Source organism: Dipteris shenzhenensis, chromosome 25 (assembly GCF_047967505.1).
Source record: "Dipteris shenzhenensis isolate YYH24624 ecotype China chromosome 25, Dip_SZ_1.0, whole genome shotgun sequence".
Lineage (NCBI taxonomy): Eukaryota > Viridiplantae > Streptophyta > Polypodiopsida > Gleicheniales > Dipteridaceae > Dipteris > Dipteris shenzhenensis.
This window is the reverse complement of record NC_141620.1, coordinates 28,133,796-28,155,183: the sequence shown is the minus strand read 5'-3', so window position 1 is coordinate 28,155,183 and position 21,388 is coordinate 28,133,796. Positions and strand designations below refer to the sequence as shown.

At 44.3% G+C, this 21,388-nt stretch overlaps 1 protein-coding gene across 3 annotated transcripts; it reads left to right on the top strand.

The window, feature by feature from the left end:
• The first annotated feature begins 109 nt into the window (after nucleotides 1-109).
• Nucleotides 110-20,546, top strand: PBG1 (20S proteasome beta subunit G1). Of its 3 annotated transcripts, none has more exons than XM_087396767.1 (7): nucleotides 110-347; nucleotides 840-916; nucleotides 18,545-18,674; nucleotides 18,973-19,132; nucleotides 19,255-19,440; nucleotides 19,851-19,960; nucleotides 20,265-20,546. In XM_087396767.1, exons 1-7 carry the CDS (start codon nucleotides 202-204, stop codon nucleotides 20,287-20,289), a joined length of 834 nt encoding a protein of 277 aa, XP_087252893.1. In that variant the 5' UTR covers nucleotides 110-201; the 3' UTR covers nucleotides 20,290-20,546. The 3 variants fall into 3 exon arrangements, with proteins under 3 accessions (XP_087252893.1, XP_087252895.1, XP_087252894.1); XM_087396769.1 differs by having other exon boundaries at nucleotides 19,851-19,986; XM_087396768.1 differs by lacking the exon at nucleotides 20,265-20,546 and having other exon boundaries at nucleotides 19,851-20,249.
• Nucleotides 20,547-21,388: the final 842 nt, after the last annotated feature.

Below are 21,388 nucleotides of genomic sequence, written 5' to 3'. Positions count from 1 at the left end.
ATTTCTTCCCATGTGCTAAGCCCCTTAGATGGGGGTGTGTGTGGGAGGGGGCATAGTAGTCATACTAACGTGTCCTTTATATTGAAATGTCCTTATATAAGGACGTGTTGCGTGAGGAGGTAGTTTTCATCCACACTCTCTGCAAAATCAGAAACAGAGGCTGAAGAAGAAGATCCACAAGAGTTGCAAAAATCAGTAGCCATGTCTTGGGCCTTGCATCTTCCCCATCAAGAAACCTCCCAGGAGCTTGAACAGCCAGCCAAGGAACTCTTTTTCGGTCCGCATCCTTCTTCAGCTTCCTCCTTCGCCGGCATCAGTCTCGTCAAGTCGCCCCTTACGCACACCCAGTAGGTTTCCGAAATTTTTGTCGTCTCGCTTTTCACGGTTCCCGTTCTTTTTGTGCTCTTCGATCGAACGTTTGCATAGGAAATTTATTCCTCTTCCTCGACGATAGAATAAAATGAAATGCACCGTTTTGTACTTTCAAACGCCTTGAGCCAAGGCTCAGTCATCCCCAGAGCTACAGATCTAAGCATAATGCAAACCAAGAGCAAATTTCTTGCCGCCTTTGAACCATATGATTTCTAAGTATGTTGATCCTAGCTAACTAGCGATAGAACCAGCACCATGAGGCATGGATATCCACATTTTAGGCTTTGAGATGGGTCTTAATCGTATGTGTTTAACCGTACAAGGGCTGCCTGCTCGCCGCACTTCATTATCCACAAGGACCGACCTTTGAATTTATGCAAACATTTAGGTTTTGGGGCCGCACCTCAAGTTGTTATTTTCTAAGCTGCCCCCGTTTACAATGTCCAATACATTTGCCTCTTTTGCAGGTATCCTTATGTGACCGGAACATCGGTTTTGGGAATTAAATATAAAGATGGCATTCTCATCGCAGCAGATTGTGGAGGTGTGTTTTATCATCGAGTGTTGCTAACTTTGAATGTGGAACATAAATAACGAATAAATCTACTAAAACCGCTGAACTTTGAGTTGCTCGGAGTACCGTTGAACTTCAAAACAACGATCAACCATTTCTGAATCGTTTGCCTTACTCTTGTAGTAGTTTGTCTAGGGAGGGAGAGGGATTTTTATTTGGAGTAGAGAGAGACAAGCACTCACTGAACAAGTACATCAAATTGAGGAGATTAAAGTTTTCCTTTTGCAAAAGGAATTGAGCTCTCTTCCAGCATTTAAATTGCTTTGAAATCTATACGTAATGGCTTGGTAGTTTGCTGATGCCAATTTTATTCCGTGCGATTGCTAGTGTGGGCATTGACTTACCATGAGTGTTTGTGGAGGTTTGCTTATAGCTAGGCCGAGGTTTGATTTCTTCTATGAAGCCATGGGAACATTACCTTTCAAATGCTTTATTGTATTATTTCACCTTTTAATATGTTATATTTGTTCATAATCTAGTGCTTGGGCAGCTCTAGCATAGGTTGTGCCCACTTCACGATCTTGGTTTTGCATAACTCCTCTAATTTGTAAGGGCCGCCTTCAAAAGGTTGGTGTAGATTGGCTTTTGTAGACAACTGCCTTTGATATGTGGTCATGTATGGCCAGTGGACATTGTGTACAAGATGACTCCAAAGCTTATGGGAGCATCATGCAAAAGGTATACGTGGCACTACCAAGAGTTGCCTATGTTAATTGCATACTAATTTATTCGAGTGTGATGGCACAAAGCCGTAGCACAATTAGTGGCTAATGACCCATTATAAGGTTATGTATAAATATCCATAGACTACTCATATGGGGGCTTATAGGTGGGGAGGTGACCAACCCTATTCCAACAATAGATTCTAGTCTTATGAAAGTATATCTTTCTGTTACCTTAGCGGACATGCAAGTTCTATAAGAATTTTCATCCAAGTGGTGGCTAGCTATTGTGCTTCATGCTTTATCTTCCTAGTAGCTACTTTATGAATTTTGTTTCTGTTCAAAACTTAATTTGTACGATTGGATATATTCTAGTCTTATGAAAGTATATATATTGTAGGTCATTCTTGTTACACCTTATGTCATGTATGGACATCCAAGGCTAGAAGCTGCTATTCTAAATAGCAAGTTTGCATGCAACATCGAGTGTGCTCTTGCTTGATTACCAACTAGCTGGTTTAAGGAAAGGCCTAACCTAATTGTTCCAATGGACTTTTGTTTAACTTCTCTAAGTCACCTTTTTTATTTGAATTGTGTTTGAGAAGGAAGCTATTCGAATGCCCATTTTCCAAAGTTTCACATCTTTAAGACCTTATCATCAGGTTTTATATCCCAGTGTTTGATTTTGGAGCGCTCTTGTAAGGCTCTCTTTTAACTCCTGCTCCAAAGCTGTAATCCTCTAAACAATGAAGACCAATACCCTAGGCAGTGAGCTGGGTTTTCGGGATGCAGGCCAGTTGCACGAAGCTTGAGGGTTTTTTTCTTTTCGGTTGGCGCCTTCGGGACAGATGACTTGTATCGTTTTGTTTTCAAGCATTAATAGAAAGCTCTTTTTTCGGGGGGGGGGTACATCGAAGACCAAAATGGCCCCTTTCACCATTCCAAGCTACTTTTAGAAATAGCAGTATTCAAAGCCATTTCCAAGGTTCAAAGTCTTTTCCAAGATATTTGCAAGCCTCTCTAAAGGAGTAAGAATATTGGGTACTTGTGAGTCTGAAGACCATATGGAAATGCAAGGTTAAGGACTTTCTTATTGGTAGGAGTTATGGAATCTCGACTTGGATACTACAAATAAGCCATGAATGAGGGTGATCATTGTAAAGAATGCAAAGGTTGTTGTCCTCATGAAACTAAGTGTTGGGCATATCTGATACAACTTTGTCGACTTTGGAACATCATCAAAAAGGTCCTTATGCTCCCATCCTGGACTCTCTACCAATAAGAACTGAAATGACTATCAGTTGTGCAAAGCCCTCTCAAGGATTGAAATAGGTCTGAGGATATTTTTGTAAATGACATAGCATTTACAAACTTGACTCGACTTAAGGCATCCGTCACACTATTCAACGAACCCTTTCGATAACGTATTTCAAAATCAAAATCTTGCATTAATTCTGCCCATCTAGCCTTCCGTCCCCTCAATTCAGACCCATCACACACATACTTCAGTCAATACAAGAAATTTCGAACCATACAAGTAGTGTCTCCAAACCTTAAGGGCATACACTGTGAGGGAAAGAGGGGGGTGGAACGTTAGGAGACAGAGACACAAGGAGTGTGGGTGTGTAAGAATGTCTTGAGCCACACCACAAACTCAAAGGTTTTATTAGGATTAGGTATTCACCCTATGACTGTCTCAGGACAGTCATAGCAGTCATAACATTCAAAGGGTTGCCTTTACCCCAACAACCTCCCACCTAAAGGCCAATGTGCCTAAAGGAGAGAAAAGAATAAAAAATTACAGCAATATACAGTTATTGTATACAAGACCATAAAATAAGAATGGTCTCATCCTAATCCCATGATGCGGCGACAATGTGCAAACCGCTCTGTAGGCAAGCTCTTAGTGAGCAAATCTGCAGGATTATCATCAGTGTGCACCTTCACAAGCTCAAGCTGCTTGTCTTCCAGTACCTCCCTGATAAAATGATATTTCACATCTATGTGCTTGGTCTTCTGATGAAAGACCGGATTCTTTGCCAACATGATAGCACTCTGACTATCACAATGCAAAACTGGTATATCTCCTGTAATGCCCAAATCTCCCACCAGCTGAGTAAGCCATATTGCTTCCTTGCAAGCCTCAGTGGCTGCAATATATTCAGCTTCAGTGGTTGACAGTGCAATGCATTTCTGCAACCGAGACACCCATGATATAGGACCTCCTGCAAATGTGAAAATATAACCGGTAGTAGACTTCCGGTTATCTGCATTTCTTGCATAGTCTGAATCTGTAAAACCATGCACCAATGCATCCTGCCTACCATAGCATATGCACAAGTCTTTGGTACCCTTGAGATACCTCAAGACGCCTTTCACTGCTTCCCAGTGCCGCTTGCCTGGATTTGCCATATACCTGCTGATGACTCCCACCGCAAAAGCAATATCCGGACGAGTGGCAACCATGGCATACATCAAAGAACCAACTGCAGATGCATACGGAACCTTGGCCATCTCAGCCTTATCATCATCTGATCTGGGGCTGTCCTTACTGCTGAGTTTTAAATGAGGAGGCAACGGGGTACTAATAGACTTCCCCCCCTCCATGTTAAACCTCTGCAGTACCTTGCCAATGTACTCTTCCTGTGACAGAAACAAAAGTCCCTTAGACCTGTCACGAGTAAATCCGCATACCTAGTATGTGATTTGCATCACCCAAGTCTTTCATGTCAAAAGACTTATGTAGTTGCTTCTTCAAAGCAATAATCTCCTGCTGAGATTTGCTGGCAATCAGCATGTCATCCACATATAGAATGAGTAGCATCAAACTGCCATCCTTTGCCCGTTTGGTGTACAAGCAGTGATCGGTCTCACACCTATGATACCCTTGGGACTGCATGAAGGCATCAAACTTCTTGTACCATTCTCTTGGCGCCTGCTTGAGTCCATACAAGCTCCTCTTGAGCTTACACACAAGCTGCTCTTTCCCTTTAACAGCATATCCCTTTGGCTGACTCATGTAGATCTCATCATGGAGATCTCCGTGAAGAAAAGCAGTCTTCACATCCATCTGACATAAATCCATGTCCTCATGAGCAACAAGAGCTAACACTGCTCTCAAAGTAGTCATCTTGACTACAGGGGAAAAGATCTCATCAAAGTCAATGCCCTTCTCCTGCTTAAATCCCTTGGCAACCAATCTGGCCTTATACCTCGGTAAAGCATTTGAATCCACTTTGACTTTGTAAACCCACTTGCATGGCAAAACCTTTCTGCCTGCAGGTAGCTGCACCAAGTCCCATGTATCATTTTGAAGTAGGGAGTCCATTTCTGATTGCATGGCTTTCTCCCACTTCCTTTTCTCTGTTCTTCCCATAGCTTCCTTGAAGTTGGAAGGCTCACCACAATCTGTCAGCATGATAAAATCAGCCACATTATTGGCTCCTGGAACAAACCTGTTAGGAGGCCGTTGTACACGGGTGCTCCTCCTAACAAAATGCTCCGTATTAGGCTGCTGTCTAGCCTGTTCATCATGCATGACGGGTGGCTGTACCACCATATTTGGCTGTCCTACAGCGCCATTTGCTGGCATATCCAGTGGTGCATCATTGGCAAAATTCTCTGGTTGATTTTCAGCCTGTATACCCTCTTGAACAAATGGGCATTCTTTGCTGTCCGACATCATCATAAACAACCCTCCTGTATTCCACAGGTTGCATGGGTTCTTTGTGTACACTATCCTCTTTAAAGATGATGTCATTGCTGCGTATAATCTTCCGTTTGACAGGATCCCATAACCTGTACCCCATTTCACCTTCGTCACCGTAACCCATGACGATGCATCTGAAAGACTTTGGCTCCAGTTTGGTGCGCAGTTCTTTGCGTACATGAGCAAAGCACTCGCAGCCAAACACACGTAAGTGCTTGTATGAAGGTGGCTTGCCAGACCACACCTCCTCTGGCACTTTCAGCTCCAAAGCCTTGTTCGGCGACCTGTTAATTAGGTGAATTGCTGTTTGCACGGCTTCTGCCCAAAAGCCATGGGGCAATGCAGCATAAGACAACATACATCGAACTTTCTCCTGAATAGTTCGATTCATCCGCTCACTCACACCATTTTGAGATGCATTATGAGGGGCTGTGAGTTCCTGTTTAATGCCCTTAGCTTCGCATAATTGTACAAAAGCATGTGACACATACTCACCCCCATTATCGGATCTGAGGCATTTCAGCCTGCATCCTGTCCGATTCTCAACCTGAGCGACAAACTTCTTGAAAGCATCTAAGGCATCGCTCTTATGCTTCAAGAAATAGACCCACACTTTGCGTGTGGCATCATCAATAAAAGTAATGAAATACTTTGCACCCCCTAGTGATAGCTGTGGCATCTCACACAAATCAGTGTGCACTAGATCAAGCGGTGCTCTATTCTGGGGAGTTCTCCTCTTATGAGGAGTCATAGAATGCTTTCCAAAAATGCAATGATCACAAGTAGGCAAATCTGAAAATGAAAGAGACGGCAGATAACCCAAACGTGACAGTTCTTGCATTCCTTTAACGGACATGTGTCCCAACCGGCTATGCCACAATGAAACCTTCGGCAGCTCGGTTATGGCAACATGATTACCTCACTGGAAACATAAAGAGGGTACAAGGTATCACTCTTATAACCCTCAGCCACTACAACCTGGCCATCAGTAATCACCCATTTGGAATCCCCAAATGTGGTGTGGTAACCACTGTCATCCAACAAGCCAGTGCTAATCAGATTTTTCTTGATTTGCGGCACATGGCGAACACCATCAAGCATAAATATGCGTCCGTCAGGGAATACTATCTGTATACGTGAGGTCATAGTTGTACCTTCCTTCATGCGAAGGTCGGCAAGCTTCTTCAACCAATAAACCTTACTGGCTGAGCTCTTTTGGGCATACAACTCTTCTAGCCTTTGCCATAGGCCATAAGAGGTCTTTTTTGCCTGAACATTGAACACAAGAGAATCAGTGAGAGTAAGCATGATAGCCGCCCTTGCGGACAAATCAAGCTCCTCCCACTCATCATCTGCCATCCCAGATGGCTTGACACCCTTCAACCTTATGGGCTTAGAAATCTTCTTTAGCAGAAGTACATTCAAACTGCTCATCTCCTCCATGAGAAGAGAGCTCTCCACATCAGCATACATAAGAGTGACATTTGAATTAGACAGGGTTGTCTTAAAAGTGTCCCAACTCTCAGGGAGGGTACACAGCAAAAATGCAGCCTTGAACTCCTCGTCCAAGTTCAAACCCTGTGCAATAAGCTGAGTAAAGATGGCATTGAACTCACTCAAGTGTGAGGTCATAGCTGTACCTTCCTTCATGCGAAGGTCGGCAAGCTTCTTCAACCAATAAACCTTACTGGCTGAGCTCTTTTGGGCATACAACTCTTCTAGCCTTTGCCATAGGCCATAAGAGGTCTTTTTTGCCTGAACATTGAACACAAGAGAATCAGTGAGAGTAAGCATGATAGCCGCCCTTGCGGACAAATCAAGCTCCTCCCACTCATCATCTGCCATCCCAGATGGCTTGACACCCTTCAACCTTATGGGCTTAGAAATCTTCTTTAGCAGAAGTACATTCAAACACTGTTCTGCCCATAATGCATAATTGTGTGCCCCTTCCAATTTCTTTATGTTCAGTATTGAGGATTCACTTCCCCCTGATGCCATATCAGACAAGGAAAGTGCCTGACTCCCTGTAAGTCAAAAAATGACTAAATAAAATTCTGATTTCTCAGAAAACCTGCTCTATCAAGAGCCAGGAGCACTCACAATAGTGCTGTTTTTTTTTTTAAAACTGTCAAAAAACCTGCAGCAAAACAGAAAATTTTCCCTCCAGTCACTGTACCTTCTGACACACTGTACCGTGCTCAAATAGGCATAAACCAGTAACTACAGAATTGCTGCAGCTGTTCCACAAGTGTTTTATCAGTGCATCATCATCTGACGAAGCACAAAACACTGCTGTCTTGGACACTTCTCCCACCTCTGATGAGGTATTGCACTGATTGTATATGCATAAACCACTTGGCATACACTGTTTTGTCCACTGAAAAAGGCTCCAAACACCTCAGCCTGTCACAAACCTGCAACAAAGTATGGGACAAATCCCAAGCAATCACCCTTCTGCCAAGGGGATAAAAGGCATCTGAAGTTCTCAAACAGTAACTCAAGTGTTCACAAGCAAAATCTGGGCAAAAGCCCCTTGATTTGACACCTGTACCAAGTGATAAACACCCTCAACAATGAGGTAGCATACAAAATTCAGTGCTCTCCTGGCACTTTCACCTGACAATGTAATGCATAAACTGCCTGTGTGCACAGTAGCAACACAGATCCCAACGTACAAACACCGAAAAGAAAATCTTTTGAGCACTGTCAACGATGGACAGTTAGGGACCGAGTAAACTCGATGCGCCCTGGCCAAGCGTGGCTCAACTGAGATTTTCTAAGTCCCGTACACAAAATGTGACCTGCAAAGAAATGTCAGTGATACACTGCGGAAAAACGAGACCAATGTGGGCACCCTGGCTCCACTCTGCCTCAAGGCATACACTGCATACACTTCCAGGCAAAAGCCCTTTGTAATAGTCACCCGAAAACTGAGATTTGCACTCAGTGTAAGCATAAAAGCCCTCTGCAAATCAAGGCATCTGACCTTCCCGAAAAATAACTGTGCAACCACCTCAAGCACGAGGGACACGAGTGTACTTGCTGTACCTCAAAAAAACAGTTTTCCTCGAGAAATGTATAAACAGCCTTGTTGTACTTTGTACCTGCGCGTACTTGCATGTACCACGCAAAAGAGCAGAGTGCTCTTCACTCTTTTCCTTCTTTCCCAAAAAAAATTTTTGTGCCTGCTGTACCTGCAAGTACCTGCTGTGTCTGCACAGAGTACCTGTTGTACCTTGTACTTGCGAGGGCACGGATCCCAAAAAAAAATATTGAAAGTGCCTGTACGTGCACGCTCGCTGATGGAGGTCGGTTGCCTGTGTGCAGCCGGCTGCTGCTGGTCACACGACCCGGCAGCTAACAGCTGCACGGTCGGCTGCCTGTCGCGGCTGGTCGCGGTCGCGACTGGCTGGTCGGCTGCTGCCTTGCAACCGGTCGGCTGGCTGCAGTCGCTGGCTGCGGCCGCCGGTTGCTGGTAGCTAGCTGCTGCTGTAGCTATGGCTGCACGTGCACCTGCTGCGCGCGGCTGCGCCCTGCTTGCTGTTGCCCTGCTTGCTTGCTGCTGCGCCCTGAAGCACACCGCGTGCTGCCTGCTGACAGAGGGCACGAGGCCCGAGGGGAGAGGGAGGGGTAGATCGGAGTGAGAGAGGGAGAGGGTGGCTCTGATACCACTTGTGAGGGAAAGAGGGGGGTGGAACGTTAGGAGACAGAGACACAAGGAGTGTGGGTGTGTAAGAATGTCTTGAGCCACACCACAAACTCAAAGGTTTTATTAGGATTAGGTATTCACCCTATGACTGTCTTAGGACAGTCATAGTAGTCATAACATTTAAAGGGTGGCAATGTGCCTTACCCCAACATACACTACAGCATAGATTTCCTTTTCTACATACTGGGTGTCGTCTAGCTTCTTACTCTCAAAAGCTACAGGTCTGCCCTCTTGGAATAGAGCTGCCCCAATCGCAAAATCACTCGCATCGGCCTCTAAAACATAAGGCCGGGTAGGATCAGGTAATGCAAGAACGGGTGCTTCCTTGATAGAAAACTTCAAGGTTTCAAAAGCCTTGTTTAATGCATCATTCCAAGAGATCGGCTGGGTAGACCTGCGTCCACAACCTTTCAATATGTTTGTCAGGGGTGCTGTGATATGTGAATAATCACGCACAGACTTTCGTAGAAATACCGTAAATCCTAGGAAAGAACGAAGTTGTTTCACAGTCTGAGGGTTAGGCCATTCTAAAACCTTCTGGATACAATCTAGATCAATGCTAATACCTTCAGAAGAAATCTTGTGTCCTAAGTAAGTGATCTTCTTCATAAAGAAGTCACATTTACTCATCTTGGCATAGAGCTTATGCTGTCTTAGAATAACTAAGACAATCCAGAGGTGTCCTATGTGATTCTCAAGCGTTCGGCTATATACAAAGATGTCATCTAAGAACACTATAACGAATTTGCCTAGAAAATCACGTTCATCATTTGCTGGAAGGTGGCAGGAGCATTGGTCAAACCGAAAGGTAATACAAGAAACTCGTAGTGGCCATACCTAGTTCTGAATGCGGCTCTATTTATGTGTTTAGCATAGATACGGATTTGGTGATAACCCGTACGCAAATCAATCTTAGTGAAATACTTCGCTCCGGCCAAACGGTCTATCAGATCATCGGAACGAGGTAGAGGGTATCGATTCTTAATTGTCACTTTATTCAATCGTTTATAATCTATACACATTCTCCATGTAGAATCTTTCTTCTTCCTTAAGAGGAGAGGTGCTCCCCAAGGTGATTTACTTGGGCGAATATAGCCCATATTCAAATAATCCTGTAGCTGTGAAGTTAACTCATCCTCCTCAAGCTGGCTCATCCTATAAGGTGGAACACTAATAGGTTGAGCCCCAGGTACTAAGTCTATGCGATGATCTACTGCCCGTTCTGGAGGTAAACCTTCCGGCAAGTGAGCAGGGAATACATCCATGAAATCATCTAACAATGTTCTCAATTCACGGTGTTCAAACACACTTAAATCATTCTTATTATTAACAGAGACAACAAATGAAGAAAGCGAAATCAGAACACACTGTTAGATATCATAATGAGAAGTGTTTAATATATTCCAAAGTTGCATCGCAGATACAATAGGTCCTTGAGAAGAGGGAATATTATCACACTGAATACAAAATTGGGTGGTCTTATCCACAAAAGAAAGAGTATGGTCCTTCCATCCAATCCGAATATCGTGGGTTTTAAACCACTCGATTCCGATCAACAAGTCCACATGCTCCAAGTGCATGACATAGCACGTAAAAGCCGCTGTGTATTCTTGAATCCGGATAGAAAGGGCTTCAATCTTGCGATCCCAAAACTGCTTCCCAGCTGGAAGCTGCACCTCATAGGTGTAATCGCTAGGTATCGTGGACAGCCCCATCTTCTGCACAAGTTTGTAATCAACAAAGTTGTGAGAGCTGCCCGGGTCAAAGAGAATGTGAACTCAGTGGTCCCTAACTTCTCCATAAACTCGGAAAAGATCATGGGCTTCAATCTTGCGATCCCAAAACTGCTTCCCAGCTGGAAGCTGCACCTCATAGGTGTAATCGCTAGGTATCGTGGACAGCCCCATCTTCTGCACAAGTTTGTAATCAACAAAGTTGTGAGAGCTGCCCGGGTCAAAGAGAATGTGAACTCAGTGGTCCCTAACTTCTCCATAAACTCGGAAAAGATCATGGGAACCAAATAACGAAGTATTAAAAGTGCAATTACAAGAAAGTGGGCAGGTAATGACATTTACAGAAATACTTGTCATCGCGGCTTGATTAGCTCCCTTGGCTTTGGTACTCGGACCCGTCTGGAGCTTCGGTCCCAGCGCTTGCTTTTGGTTCTTGCGCTTAGGATAATCATTCTTAGTGTGGCTCCGCTCCTCGCAGAAGAAGCAATGTCCTTCCTTCTTTAGCTTCAAGGTACGAAGGAAACGGGCACGACCATTCTTCACCTGAGTCAAGTGTTTCTTGGAGGCGTTGTCTAAAGACTTCGTCTCCCCAGTACCAGTGGAGACTGGAAGAACTTCCGTTTGTTCTTCCCACTCGTGTCGGAAACTGTGGTTCCCTTTGCACTGGCCATGGTATCATCATAAATACGTGCGTGATTCATGGCCTCTTGCAACGTGGTACACTTGTTGTTCTTGATTTGTAACTTGTAGGAGTCAGGCAAACCATCCACAAAGAAACCTAACAAGGTCACTGGATCCATCTTTGTAGCTCTGGTCTGCAAATCCCGAAACCTCTGAAGATAAACCTCAAAAGTCAAGTTCATCTTGGACATATCGAGGGCTTTGAGCTTGCCTACGATATCATAATCTTCCTCCTTCTTCAGAAACTCTTTCTTGAAGACCCCTTCGAAATCTATCCATGTTGCAGGCTTGGGTTGGAGTTCCTTCCACCACAATAAAGCCTTTCCTGACATGAACCCGGCTGCAAGCTGTATTTTCTTGTCATCTGGATAAGGGTGAAACTGGAAGTGTACTTGCCACTTGTGCAACCAAGTGTCAACAACCTCCTTGGTACGAGACTTCTGATCTCCGGGAAAAGGATCTGGAGTGATGTTCAGACCTAACACTGAAGCCATGGCATCCACATGCGTGAGCGCCTGAACAGTGCTAGTCAGAAGTGTGAGGGTAGTCTGAATCCCTTGGAGTTGCTGCGTCAACCCCGTTTGATTCGCGTTAACTTGCTCAAACTTTCCATCAAGAGCAGTGGTGAATTCATTGAAGGCTTTCTTCGTAATCAGATCGTCGTAGAGACCCTGGTCATCCTCCGCAGGGTAGTTCAAATCTTGGTCACCCATCGCAAACTCAGGATTCACAGAATCAACCATGTCTGAAATCTGATCTGAAAAGTAGTGGACTTAGAGAAGTGACAGGTGGAATCGAAGCTTGAAGGAGAGTGGAGCAGAGGGAAACACTGTCCCGAGAGGAGGTGACGAAAGAAGAGAAGCTGGCCGATAAGAAGGGTTACAAAGCTGACGCTCAGTTTGAGTGGGTGAACCCGGAGTCTCCCCCTGCTGGTTCCGCTGCTGGCTGTACCGTACGGAAATCTGTTGCAGCCGTACCTAGGTGACGAAATTCTGCTAGGGGTGTGGAGGGATCTTCTTGCGCACACTAGCATAAGCTGTGGCTGAGCTTATGATCTCGCCAGGCTATAAAGGAGACGGTGCAGCTATTTAGAAAGCTATGCTTTCTGAAAAAGCCCACCCTCCCAACTTGGAGGGTTGATGCTTTTTTTAGCATGCCCACCCTCCCAAACTTGGAGGGTTGGTGCTTTTCTCGCATCAGCCTCCCTGAACAGCAGCCTGGCCGCATCCTGCTCCAGCTTATGGCGCACCCCTCTACACGCACCTACCTGCATCACCTAACCACTGCGCAGCCCTGACCAATAAACGGAATCTCATAGGGTTCCTCTCAGCAGGAAACTGTGGTCGAAGCCAAGGCTGTCCTGAACGTATTGCTTCACGGTCTTGGGAGCTGCGGTGGTATTGGGGATGCTCACGAGCGGGAGAGGCTGAGCGGAGGGAGTGAGGGAGGGGGCGGCAAGGCGGAGGGAGTAGGGTGGCTGAGCGGAGGGCGGAGAGGTGGAGGGGGAGGGAGGGTTAGTTAGTTAAATTAATTAGATTAGGCTAGATTAATTAGATTAGGGGGCTAAACCTAAGCTAAAGTGTTAATTAGATTAGCAATTGTTTTTTAAATGAATTTTGCAAATCCAAGAAGTTTGTAAATGTAATGCAATGTCTGAATGCACAGACAATTGAAACACAAAATTACAAACCTCTGGAACAAATCCCAAGAAATCAGATGCTTCAATGCTTCAATTGGAGTGAGGGAGGGGGTGGCAAGGCGGAGGGAGTAGGGTGGCTGGGCAGAGAGGTGGAGGGGGAGGGTGGGTGGGTTAGTTAAATTAATTAGATTAGCTAGATTAATTAGATTAGGGGGCTAAACCTAAGCTAAAGTGTTAATTAGATTAGCAATTGTTTTTTAAATGAATTTTGCAAATCCAAGAAGTTTTGTAAATGTAATGCAATGTCTGAATGCACAGACAATTGAAACACAAAATTACAAACCCGCTTGAACAAATTTCAAGAAATCAGATGCTTCAATCCGGAGACCATGAATTTTGAAGATTAGTAGACCCATCCATATCAATTAGACATGGGGGCTGGCTCCCTTGAAAATTGGTGGGCTGCATGTGGGCTTAGTGACAAGTCGTGGGCTTCATGGGGGCTGGAGTTCCAAGTGGTGCTGGGGTTCATGCGTGGTCCTCCCCTCAGGTTGCCATGTGTCTCATGGGGTGCCATGTGTCCATGCCACTTGTTAGGTCTTAGTAGACACATCCATATTAATTAGACAGGGGGTGAGCTCCCTTGAAAATTGGTGGGCTGCATGGGGGCTTAGTGACAATCGTGGGCTGCATGGGGGCTCGAGTTCCAAGTGGTGCCATGGTTTATGCATGGCCCTCCCCACAGGTTGTCATGTGTCTCATGGGCTGCCATGTGGTGTCCATGCCACTTGTCAGGGCTGCCACCTCATCAGGCTACCTCATCATGCCACATCAGCATGCCATGCCATCATGCCATGTACGGGTGGGGTGTGGTCTTTACTTTTCTCTTAAAGAGAATGTCTCAACTTGTGGGACAAATAATTCCCGTAACCCCTTCAATGGAGGTCCATCCTTAAATGCTAGACCCTAGTCAACTAGTACCTAACTGAACAGTAGAAAAACATACGCATTCTTTTGGCAAACATCCCAATTTGATTTTTTCAGCAAATAAAGATATGCAGTAAATGAATTGTTGGAGAAATCATAGCCAAAGAGGTTGTACTAGAGATCTAGTACTGGTTTGATGTGTGAGTGCCACGTGTCACCATGGGACTTATCCCATATGGACTTGGTGCTAGTGTGTGTGTGTGTAGCTTATAGAGGCTTGTACTACACTTGTCTCATTGATGATGATTAATGAATAAAAGCCTTTCATTATGTCTTCATTTGAGTTTCATTTCCTCCCTCCCTAGCCTATGTCTCTCTCTTTCACTCACCATGTTTCTAACATGGTATCAGAGATAGGTTGGCCCTGCCCTAGTCTGCCCTGCGACATCATCATCTTCTCCAACCTAACGCTAACTCTGCTCAGCTCCCTCCTCCTTGTAGCCACCTCATTTCCGCCTCTATTTGCTCTCTGTAGCCAGTCACCTCTTCATCCCTTGCTGCCTTCATTGCCGCCTCCATTCAGGACTTCTGCAGTTCTAGGCGCATTGACAGCCTCCGTATTTGCTGGTCGGCTCACTGCACCTGCACGTGTGGTCATTAGAGGTCGTTTCAAAGCACGTCATCACCGAGCTGCTGCAGTATACCCGACCACTTGTGAGCATCTTTTGCAGTAGTTAGAGGTCTTTGAAGGCATCTCCGAGCTGTTTCTGGCCTCCCAGCACATCTACATCAGTTGTTTTTCAACTTGGTGACCTGCTACAGCAATTCGGACTGTCCTGCTGCATATTTTGGACCTGCTACAGCACTAATGCTTCCTCTTTTGGTTCAGCTCTGTATTTCGGGGCATATTCTTGCTGCTTTTTCATTTTGAGCCTCTCAGCCCTTCAACCAACTGCCTACAGGAGCACTGCAACAGGTCGACTATTCAGATTTCGAAGAATGACAGATTTTAGGGTTTCAGTTCAGCTGCTCCAAAGTTGCTTTGGAATTCAACCTGTTTTGAGGGCATTTGGAGCTGTCCTTCGCTGTTCTTTCATGGCATATATTGGTTTTTCTTACCTACAGCAGAAAACCCTATTCTTGCAAACCCTAAATTTTAGAAATTAGGGCTTTCCTGGTTTTCATCTTCTCTTGGTACAATTGAAGACATATCTCTATCTTATCAGGTCTTGGCTGTTTTTAGTGCTCGAGAGACCTCAATTCATGGAAAGACAGCCATCCTGCACCATTATGATTGGGATTCTTGAGCTTTTTAGGCCCTCTATGCTATGCGTTTTTGTGTTGAGTCAATAAAGGTTCTCAGCCTTGAGTTGTCCCTCTAAAATGAGAGTCAATAAGAGGTACTCTGCCTTGGGTTGTCTCCCAAAAATGATTGTATGGTTTTTAACTTTGGTATGATGGTATTGATCACCCAGTTCAGAGTAAGGGGGGGTGATGAGTGATGGTCTACCCTTGTTGGCCGCAAGCTGACTGAGAAGTCACTATCACACGGGAGGTGTTGGATAGTAGGACTTGCTCTTTGCAGTATTGTGGTGGAGGGGGGATCAGTCTACTTCTTACGTGTTGGGTCTCACACTCTTTGCTCTGAAGGGGGGTGTTGGAGAAATCGTAGCCAAAGAATGCGTGTGTGATGTGTTGTACTAGAGATCTAGTAGTGGTTTGATGTGTGAGTGCCACGAGTCACCATGGGACTTATCCCATATGCACTTGATGCTAATATGAATGTGTCTAGCCTATAAAGGCTTGTACTTCACTTGTCTCATTGATGATGATGAATGAATGAAAGCCTTTCATTATATCTTCATTTGAGTATCATTTCCTCCATCCCTAGCCTATCTCTCTCTCTCTCTCTCACTCACCATGTTTCCTCCATCCCTAGCCTCTCTCTCTCTTTCTCACTCACTATGTTTCTAACAATAAATGAACTACCAAGCAAGTAGATATGTTTGTTGTGAAGAGACGTGACATACCTACACAAGCGTATGGAAGGATGACTCTTTCATGTATAACACAGTGCCTCTCTCCTTAGGAGAATGCTGAGCCGCCGCCTCTCCAACTTCGAGAGAGAGCAGTATGGAGGTCAAGAATTACAGTCACGATAAACTCTAGGAAAATCGTTCAATTCTTTCAAGCAAAGAACCGCCAACTACTCATGAATAAGGAGATTATACGTTTCTTAGGCTAAAGGTCTATGGCCCGACCTTAGCCCAAGTAGACATCCGGGTCCCATCCCACAGGCGACCCCTCAACAGGGGAGGCATTGAACCTGCCATGCCTATGGCCAAGATCCACAATCTAGTGACAATGAATGCCCATGGCCTAAGCCCTACTTAAATGTAAAGAGGCATCTCTTCTGAAAGAGAACCCAGATTACAGCCAAGGCGGAATAGATATATAGGTAAATCTCAAGTACAAAAACTTGCCAACATATGTACCAAAACTTGTAGAAAAAGCCCCTGAGGTAAGGTAATAAAAAAGGCCCTGTTTTTCTGTACTCTCTGCAAGAAACTCCTCTTCTGCCACCTGCAGCCTTTAGTAGCTGCTCAAAGGCTGAGAACTCTTGCAAAGATATGTGCTGATGTGTACTGCAGACAAAGCTCCCTTTGCTGCACCACCTTATGGTCTCAACCAGTCGGCTGGTTCCAGGGGCGTTCAGCCTATAAATAGGGACCCATTTGCAGGGGTCCATTCATTCTTGGAGTCTCACCTGCAGGTCAAATTTTGGGTGAGGACCAGAGCCTACAATGAGTAGGTATGGACCTAGGTGTCCTGCAGACGTCTGGACTCCTGCCCTGCAAGTAGTGTTGATGTAGATCTCTGAATCTCCAGGAGGGGCTAACTTGGGTCGGCAGTCTACTACAGACTAGTGGCAGACCCACGGACCTGGTTGACTGGTCTGTCGGTGCATGGTTGGCTTCCTGCTGTTCATTTTGCTGCTGTGTGTCACTTGTTCCAGACTGTGTGCAGCCTCTCCTGGCCATACACCGCTAGCTGCTGCCGACCAGGCACTCCCTTCTCTGTCGCAGCCCTTCTTTGGTGCTTTCCTTGCTGCACACTGCAGCAGTTCTGTGCCCACTGCTTGGGCTCATGGCTAGGCTCTTTCCAGCCCATAAAGTCATACTTTGGTGGCCCTTTGGGCTGTGAGCTGGAGAATTCAAGGCAACATATGTAGCACTATAAAGAACTGTCAAAGCATGTATTGGAGCAGGACATCCATAATTACAATGATAAACTCTCACAGTTGTAGATGGAGATTGAAGAGCACCATAGAATCTTCACCAAATGCAATATCCCTCCTCGTGACTTGCAGCCACATGCTATCTCCCCCCTTTTCCCAGTCAAAGAGGAACCGGTGCACTTCAATTGTGGCCACGACTTCAATACATGGATCATCTGGTGGCTACAGACATGTTGCATGGGTTAGAGATTCCTGGAAGCAATGCTATGATTGCTCAGGCTTGCTAATGATTCATTTTCTTCTCCTTGGAATACTGAGCGGGATCTATCCTCCTTGATGAATGCTCTATCTTTATATGGTCTGGCCGTTGGTCTTCATGTTAATTTTCAAAAATCTAAGTTGTTGCCTTTGCATTCCAAAGACCGGCATTCTCTTTTATGGCCGGGGCAAATTGTCCAACCCACTCAGCTGGTTTACCATCTTGGTTACCCTTTAGGTTGGATGATTACACGTCGCCAAAAGTCTGACTGGATACTTGCAAAGCTGAAGAAAAAGCTTGAATATTGAAAGTTAGCAACTTGGCCATTGCATGTCAGACTACAGATTGTTCAATCCATTGTGATGGCATATATTCAATTCTATTTGCCTTTGATGATGTTCAGCAAGGGAGATCTTACATCTTTCATGTCTATAATTATGGAAACCTTCTGGCGCTCCGAACATGGCAAGAAAGTTTAAGATTGCTTTCGGTGCAGCATCTCTGTTCGCCAAAGATGCATGGGGTCTGAATATTCTTAACATTCATGTATATATTCTTGCTCATAAAGGGATGCTCCGGCTGTTTGCCGCAGATGTTCGGCTCCGCGGGAATCAGTGCCTCATCTTCTTTGGCAATGCTCCCACACTCCTGATTTCTTGGGATTCACCCACCTAGACAAGAGTTTGATTTATTTTTCACTTGGGTCGCTATTGGGCACTTTGGAATCTATGGAAGGACAAAAATCATAGTGTCTTTGGTGATCCTACTTTCTCAAATTTCTCTTTTTTCAAGCACTCTTTGCAACAATCTCTCTATGATTGTCTACAAACTCATTACATAGATTCTGATGTATAATTGTCGTATACTGAGATCTTCTCTTGATGTATTTTGGAACATCCCATTTTGGGATAGGTACTCTGTAATATAAAGCATAAAAAATTTTCACCCAAAAAATTTGTGTGTGTGTGTGTGTGTGTGTGAGAGAGAGAGAGAGAGAGAGAGAGAGAGAGAGCTATTTAAAAAAAAAACATTGAATTGCAGGTTCTTATGGCTCGACCTTGCGATATAAAAGTGTTGAGAGGCTAAAGGCAGTTGGCAAGAGCTGCGTGATTGGAGCAAGTGGAGAGATCAGTGATTTTCAACAAATCATGCGATATCTTGATGAACTTATGTATGCTTTTTGGTCTGCGCACTCTACTGTGGCAGCAGGGAGCTAGTGTGACAGATGGAGCATTGCATGTGCCTGTATCCATTTGGCTTTTACCTGTTGGATGGTTTCGACCTTTTTGCATATTACTTGTTGGACTGCTCAAGATTTCCTGCAAATACTTTGATACTTTGCTTAGCTCAATATAATATGGGGTCTTGTTTTTAGAACAGTCCCATCCGTCTTGATTTTTGGCATGGGAGCAAAAAGATTAATGCTTTATAGTGTGTGAATATTGTTGGTATTGCCTTATTCTATGCAGATTAAATGATAGAATGTGGGATGATGGGAACACTCTTGGCCCGAAAGAAATACACAATTACCTTACTCGTGTGATGTATAACCGACGTAACAAATTCGACCCTCTTTGGAATACCCTTGTCCTCGGTGGTGTGAAAAAAGGTGTAAAATACTTGGGCGTGGTAATGACTCTGGACTTGTCATTCAACTTGCATCTAATTTGGTCTTTATTAAGCTGTTGATAGCTTGCTCGGAAAATGCAAGATCTAATTCAATTGCGCTATGTTGTTGCCTTTGCAAATAGGTCACCATGATTGGTGTTCATTACGCGGACAATCATGTGGCGTCAGGGTTTGGAAATCATCTGGCTCGCCCTATTTTCCGGGATGAATGGAAGGAGGACCTAACATTAGAAGAAGGGATTCTTTTGCTTGAGAAGTGCTTACGGGTGCTCTTGTACCGAGACCGGAGTGCCATTAACAAAATTCAGGTAGGAGCTCTTAATCCTTGCGAAATGACGTGTACGTTCTGAAGCATGGTTTGCACTGTGACTACCAAGTTAAAAAATATGTTGACATGTGAGCGATCCATTTTTCATTATTGCCGTGGGAAACAAATGCATGCATTAGTGTTCAGTCTTTGTTTTTAAAGTTTGCTTTTATCCTTTTTTTTTTGGATGTCTTGGATATTGTTTGTGTTTTTACTAGAAAATATATAAGCATGAGAAGGATAATAATTGGAAAAGATCAAAATTAAAAAGGATGAATGAAGTTAAACTATGCGTAGTTTTCTGAAAAGCCCCAAAGATGCATGAGTGAGCGAATGCATGTGTGCACGTGCGAGAGAGAGAGAGAGAGAGAGAGAGAGAGAGAGAGAGGATGACATTTTCCCGTTTGGCAGATTGCAAATATTACGGAGGAAGGGGTCTCTATTTCAAAACCATACGCCCTGCAAACACACTGGGATTATAAGGCTTTTCACAACCCAACACGTGGGGTGGAAGGGTCTTGGTAATCAATCAACCTTTTTCCTGCAGGTGTGACATTGTAGGACACTGTTCCTCTCTTAGGATTTTTAATATAAAGAGAAGAGCTTTGGAGGCCTTTCAGGGGAAGTTCTGGACTTCTGCAATTTCTAATGATATAATAATCTGCTCTTCATGTGCTTCTCTTGACGCATGAGGTGTGTTTGGTTGGTTAATTTTTCAGCCACCTTTTCTTGGAAGTGCATCGATTAAAAAGCTACCTTAGGCGTTTAAATTTTTATGGAGTGCTATGATTGATGCTGAGCTTGTTTCTTATTTACCTTGTGCAGTATCTGCATGTTCATGACTGGATAAATTTGTCTATCAAACACAAATACTGTTCACGTGAACTCAAATAAGATCACCTATCCTTTCTTTTTCTGGGAACAATAGGAAAGATGGCTAGGATTCATCAAACAGGCTTTGTATAAATGTAGAGGTGCATGGCTTAGAATCTCCAGGTGCCTTGAAAATGAAAAATTAGCAATATGAAGGCATCTGGTGCACCTTGTTTTTCTGTGACCCACTTTGATTGTTAATTTTAGGACTTATGATAGACGGACATGAGATTAGAAATGCCTACTTGTAATCCCTGAAATGCCACGTGGGCAGGGATGAAAGAGTATCTGTTTCACTGCTGGTAAAATGTTGTGTAGGGTAAGTTTTGTATTGTATGTGATTGCTTTCTTATAGCACGGAATTAGAAAGGAACAGGATGGAAGTAATACAAGTGTATCATCAAATTATCAACAGGGATTACTTACGGCTAGCTGCTGAAGTAGCATCAGTGCTTCATTGAGCTTAAATAAAAGACAGGTAGGTGCACCATAGTGTTTGTTAAGTAGGGCCTTTTACTACATAGCAGTTCCAATAATGTGGAGGGGTAAATAATATATGGAAGCCTTGAAGGTTAGTGCCCAAGATTTGATCTCATGGGCTGAGCATTGGAAATCCAATGCCCAAACTAGGCCAAAGCCTTAGAGACAATTGTGCATACTTGCATTTAGGCCATTATAACGATTGCTTCAAATTCCGATGTTCTAAAACTTGTGAATGACAAATTCTTTGTCACCATTGTAGTCAGTCATAAGTACACGTTGTGACAGCACCTGCGTTTTATTTCTTGACCCTTAGTTCACACCTTAGAATTTGTGAATGATGTGGCTTTGGTTTTCTAATGTTGGGTTTTTGTTGAAAGTGCTCCCATAGATGCTTGTAGGATGACCTTTGAAGTGTTTTTAGGCCGGGATTGGCTTGCTATATCTTTGAGTTGGTGCCAATTTGAAAAGAAATGCCCAAGCATGCGTAGTGTTTTTGGTGCAATGGCTAAAACGTCCCACTAGGACGTGATCACTTGCCAGTGTTTGTTGAATCCTTGCCCCTGCCAAATCAGCTATCCTTCTACAAGTTGCGA

Bases quoted from the DNA above. Each gene is read 5' to 3' on its own strand.
- PBG1 (XM_087396767.1), top strand. From the start codon at position 202: ATGTCTTGGGCCTTGCATCTTCCCCATCAAGAAACCTCCCAGGAGCTT. The intron at 19,133-19,254 runs GTAATGACTCTG...CTTTGCAAATAG, and splicing joins GTGTAAAATACTTGGGCGTG to GTCACCATGATTGGTGTTCA. The intron at 19,961-20,264 runs GTAATCAATCAA...TACCTTGTGCAG, and splicing joins CGTGGGGTGGAAGGGTCTTG to TATCTGCATGTTCATGACTG.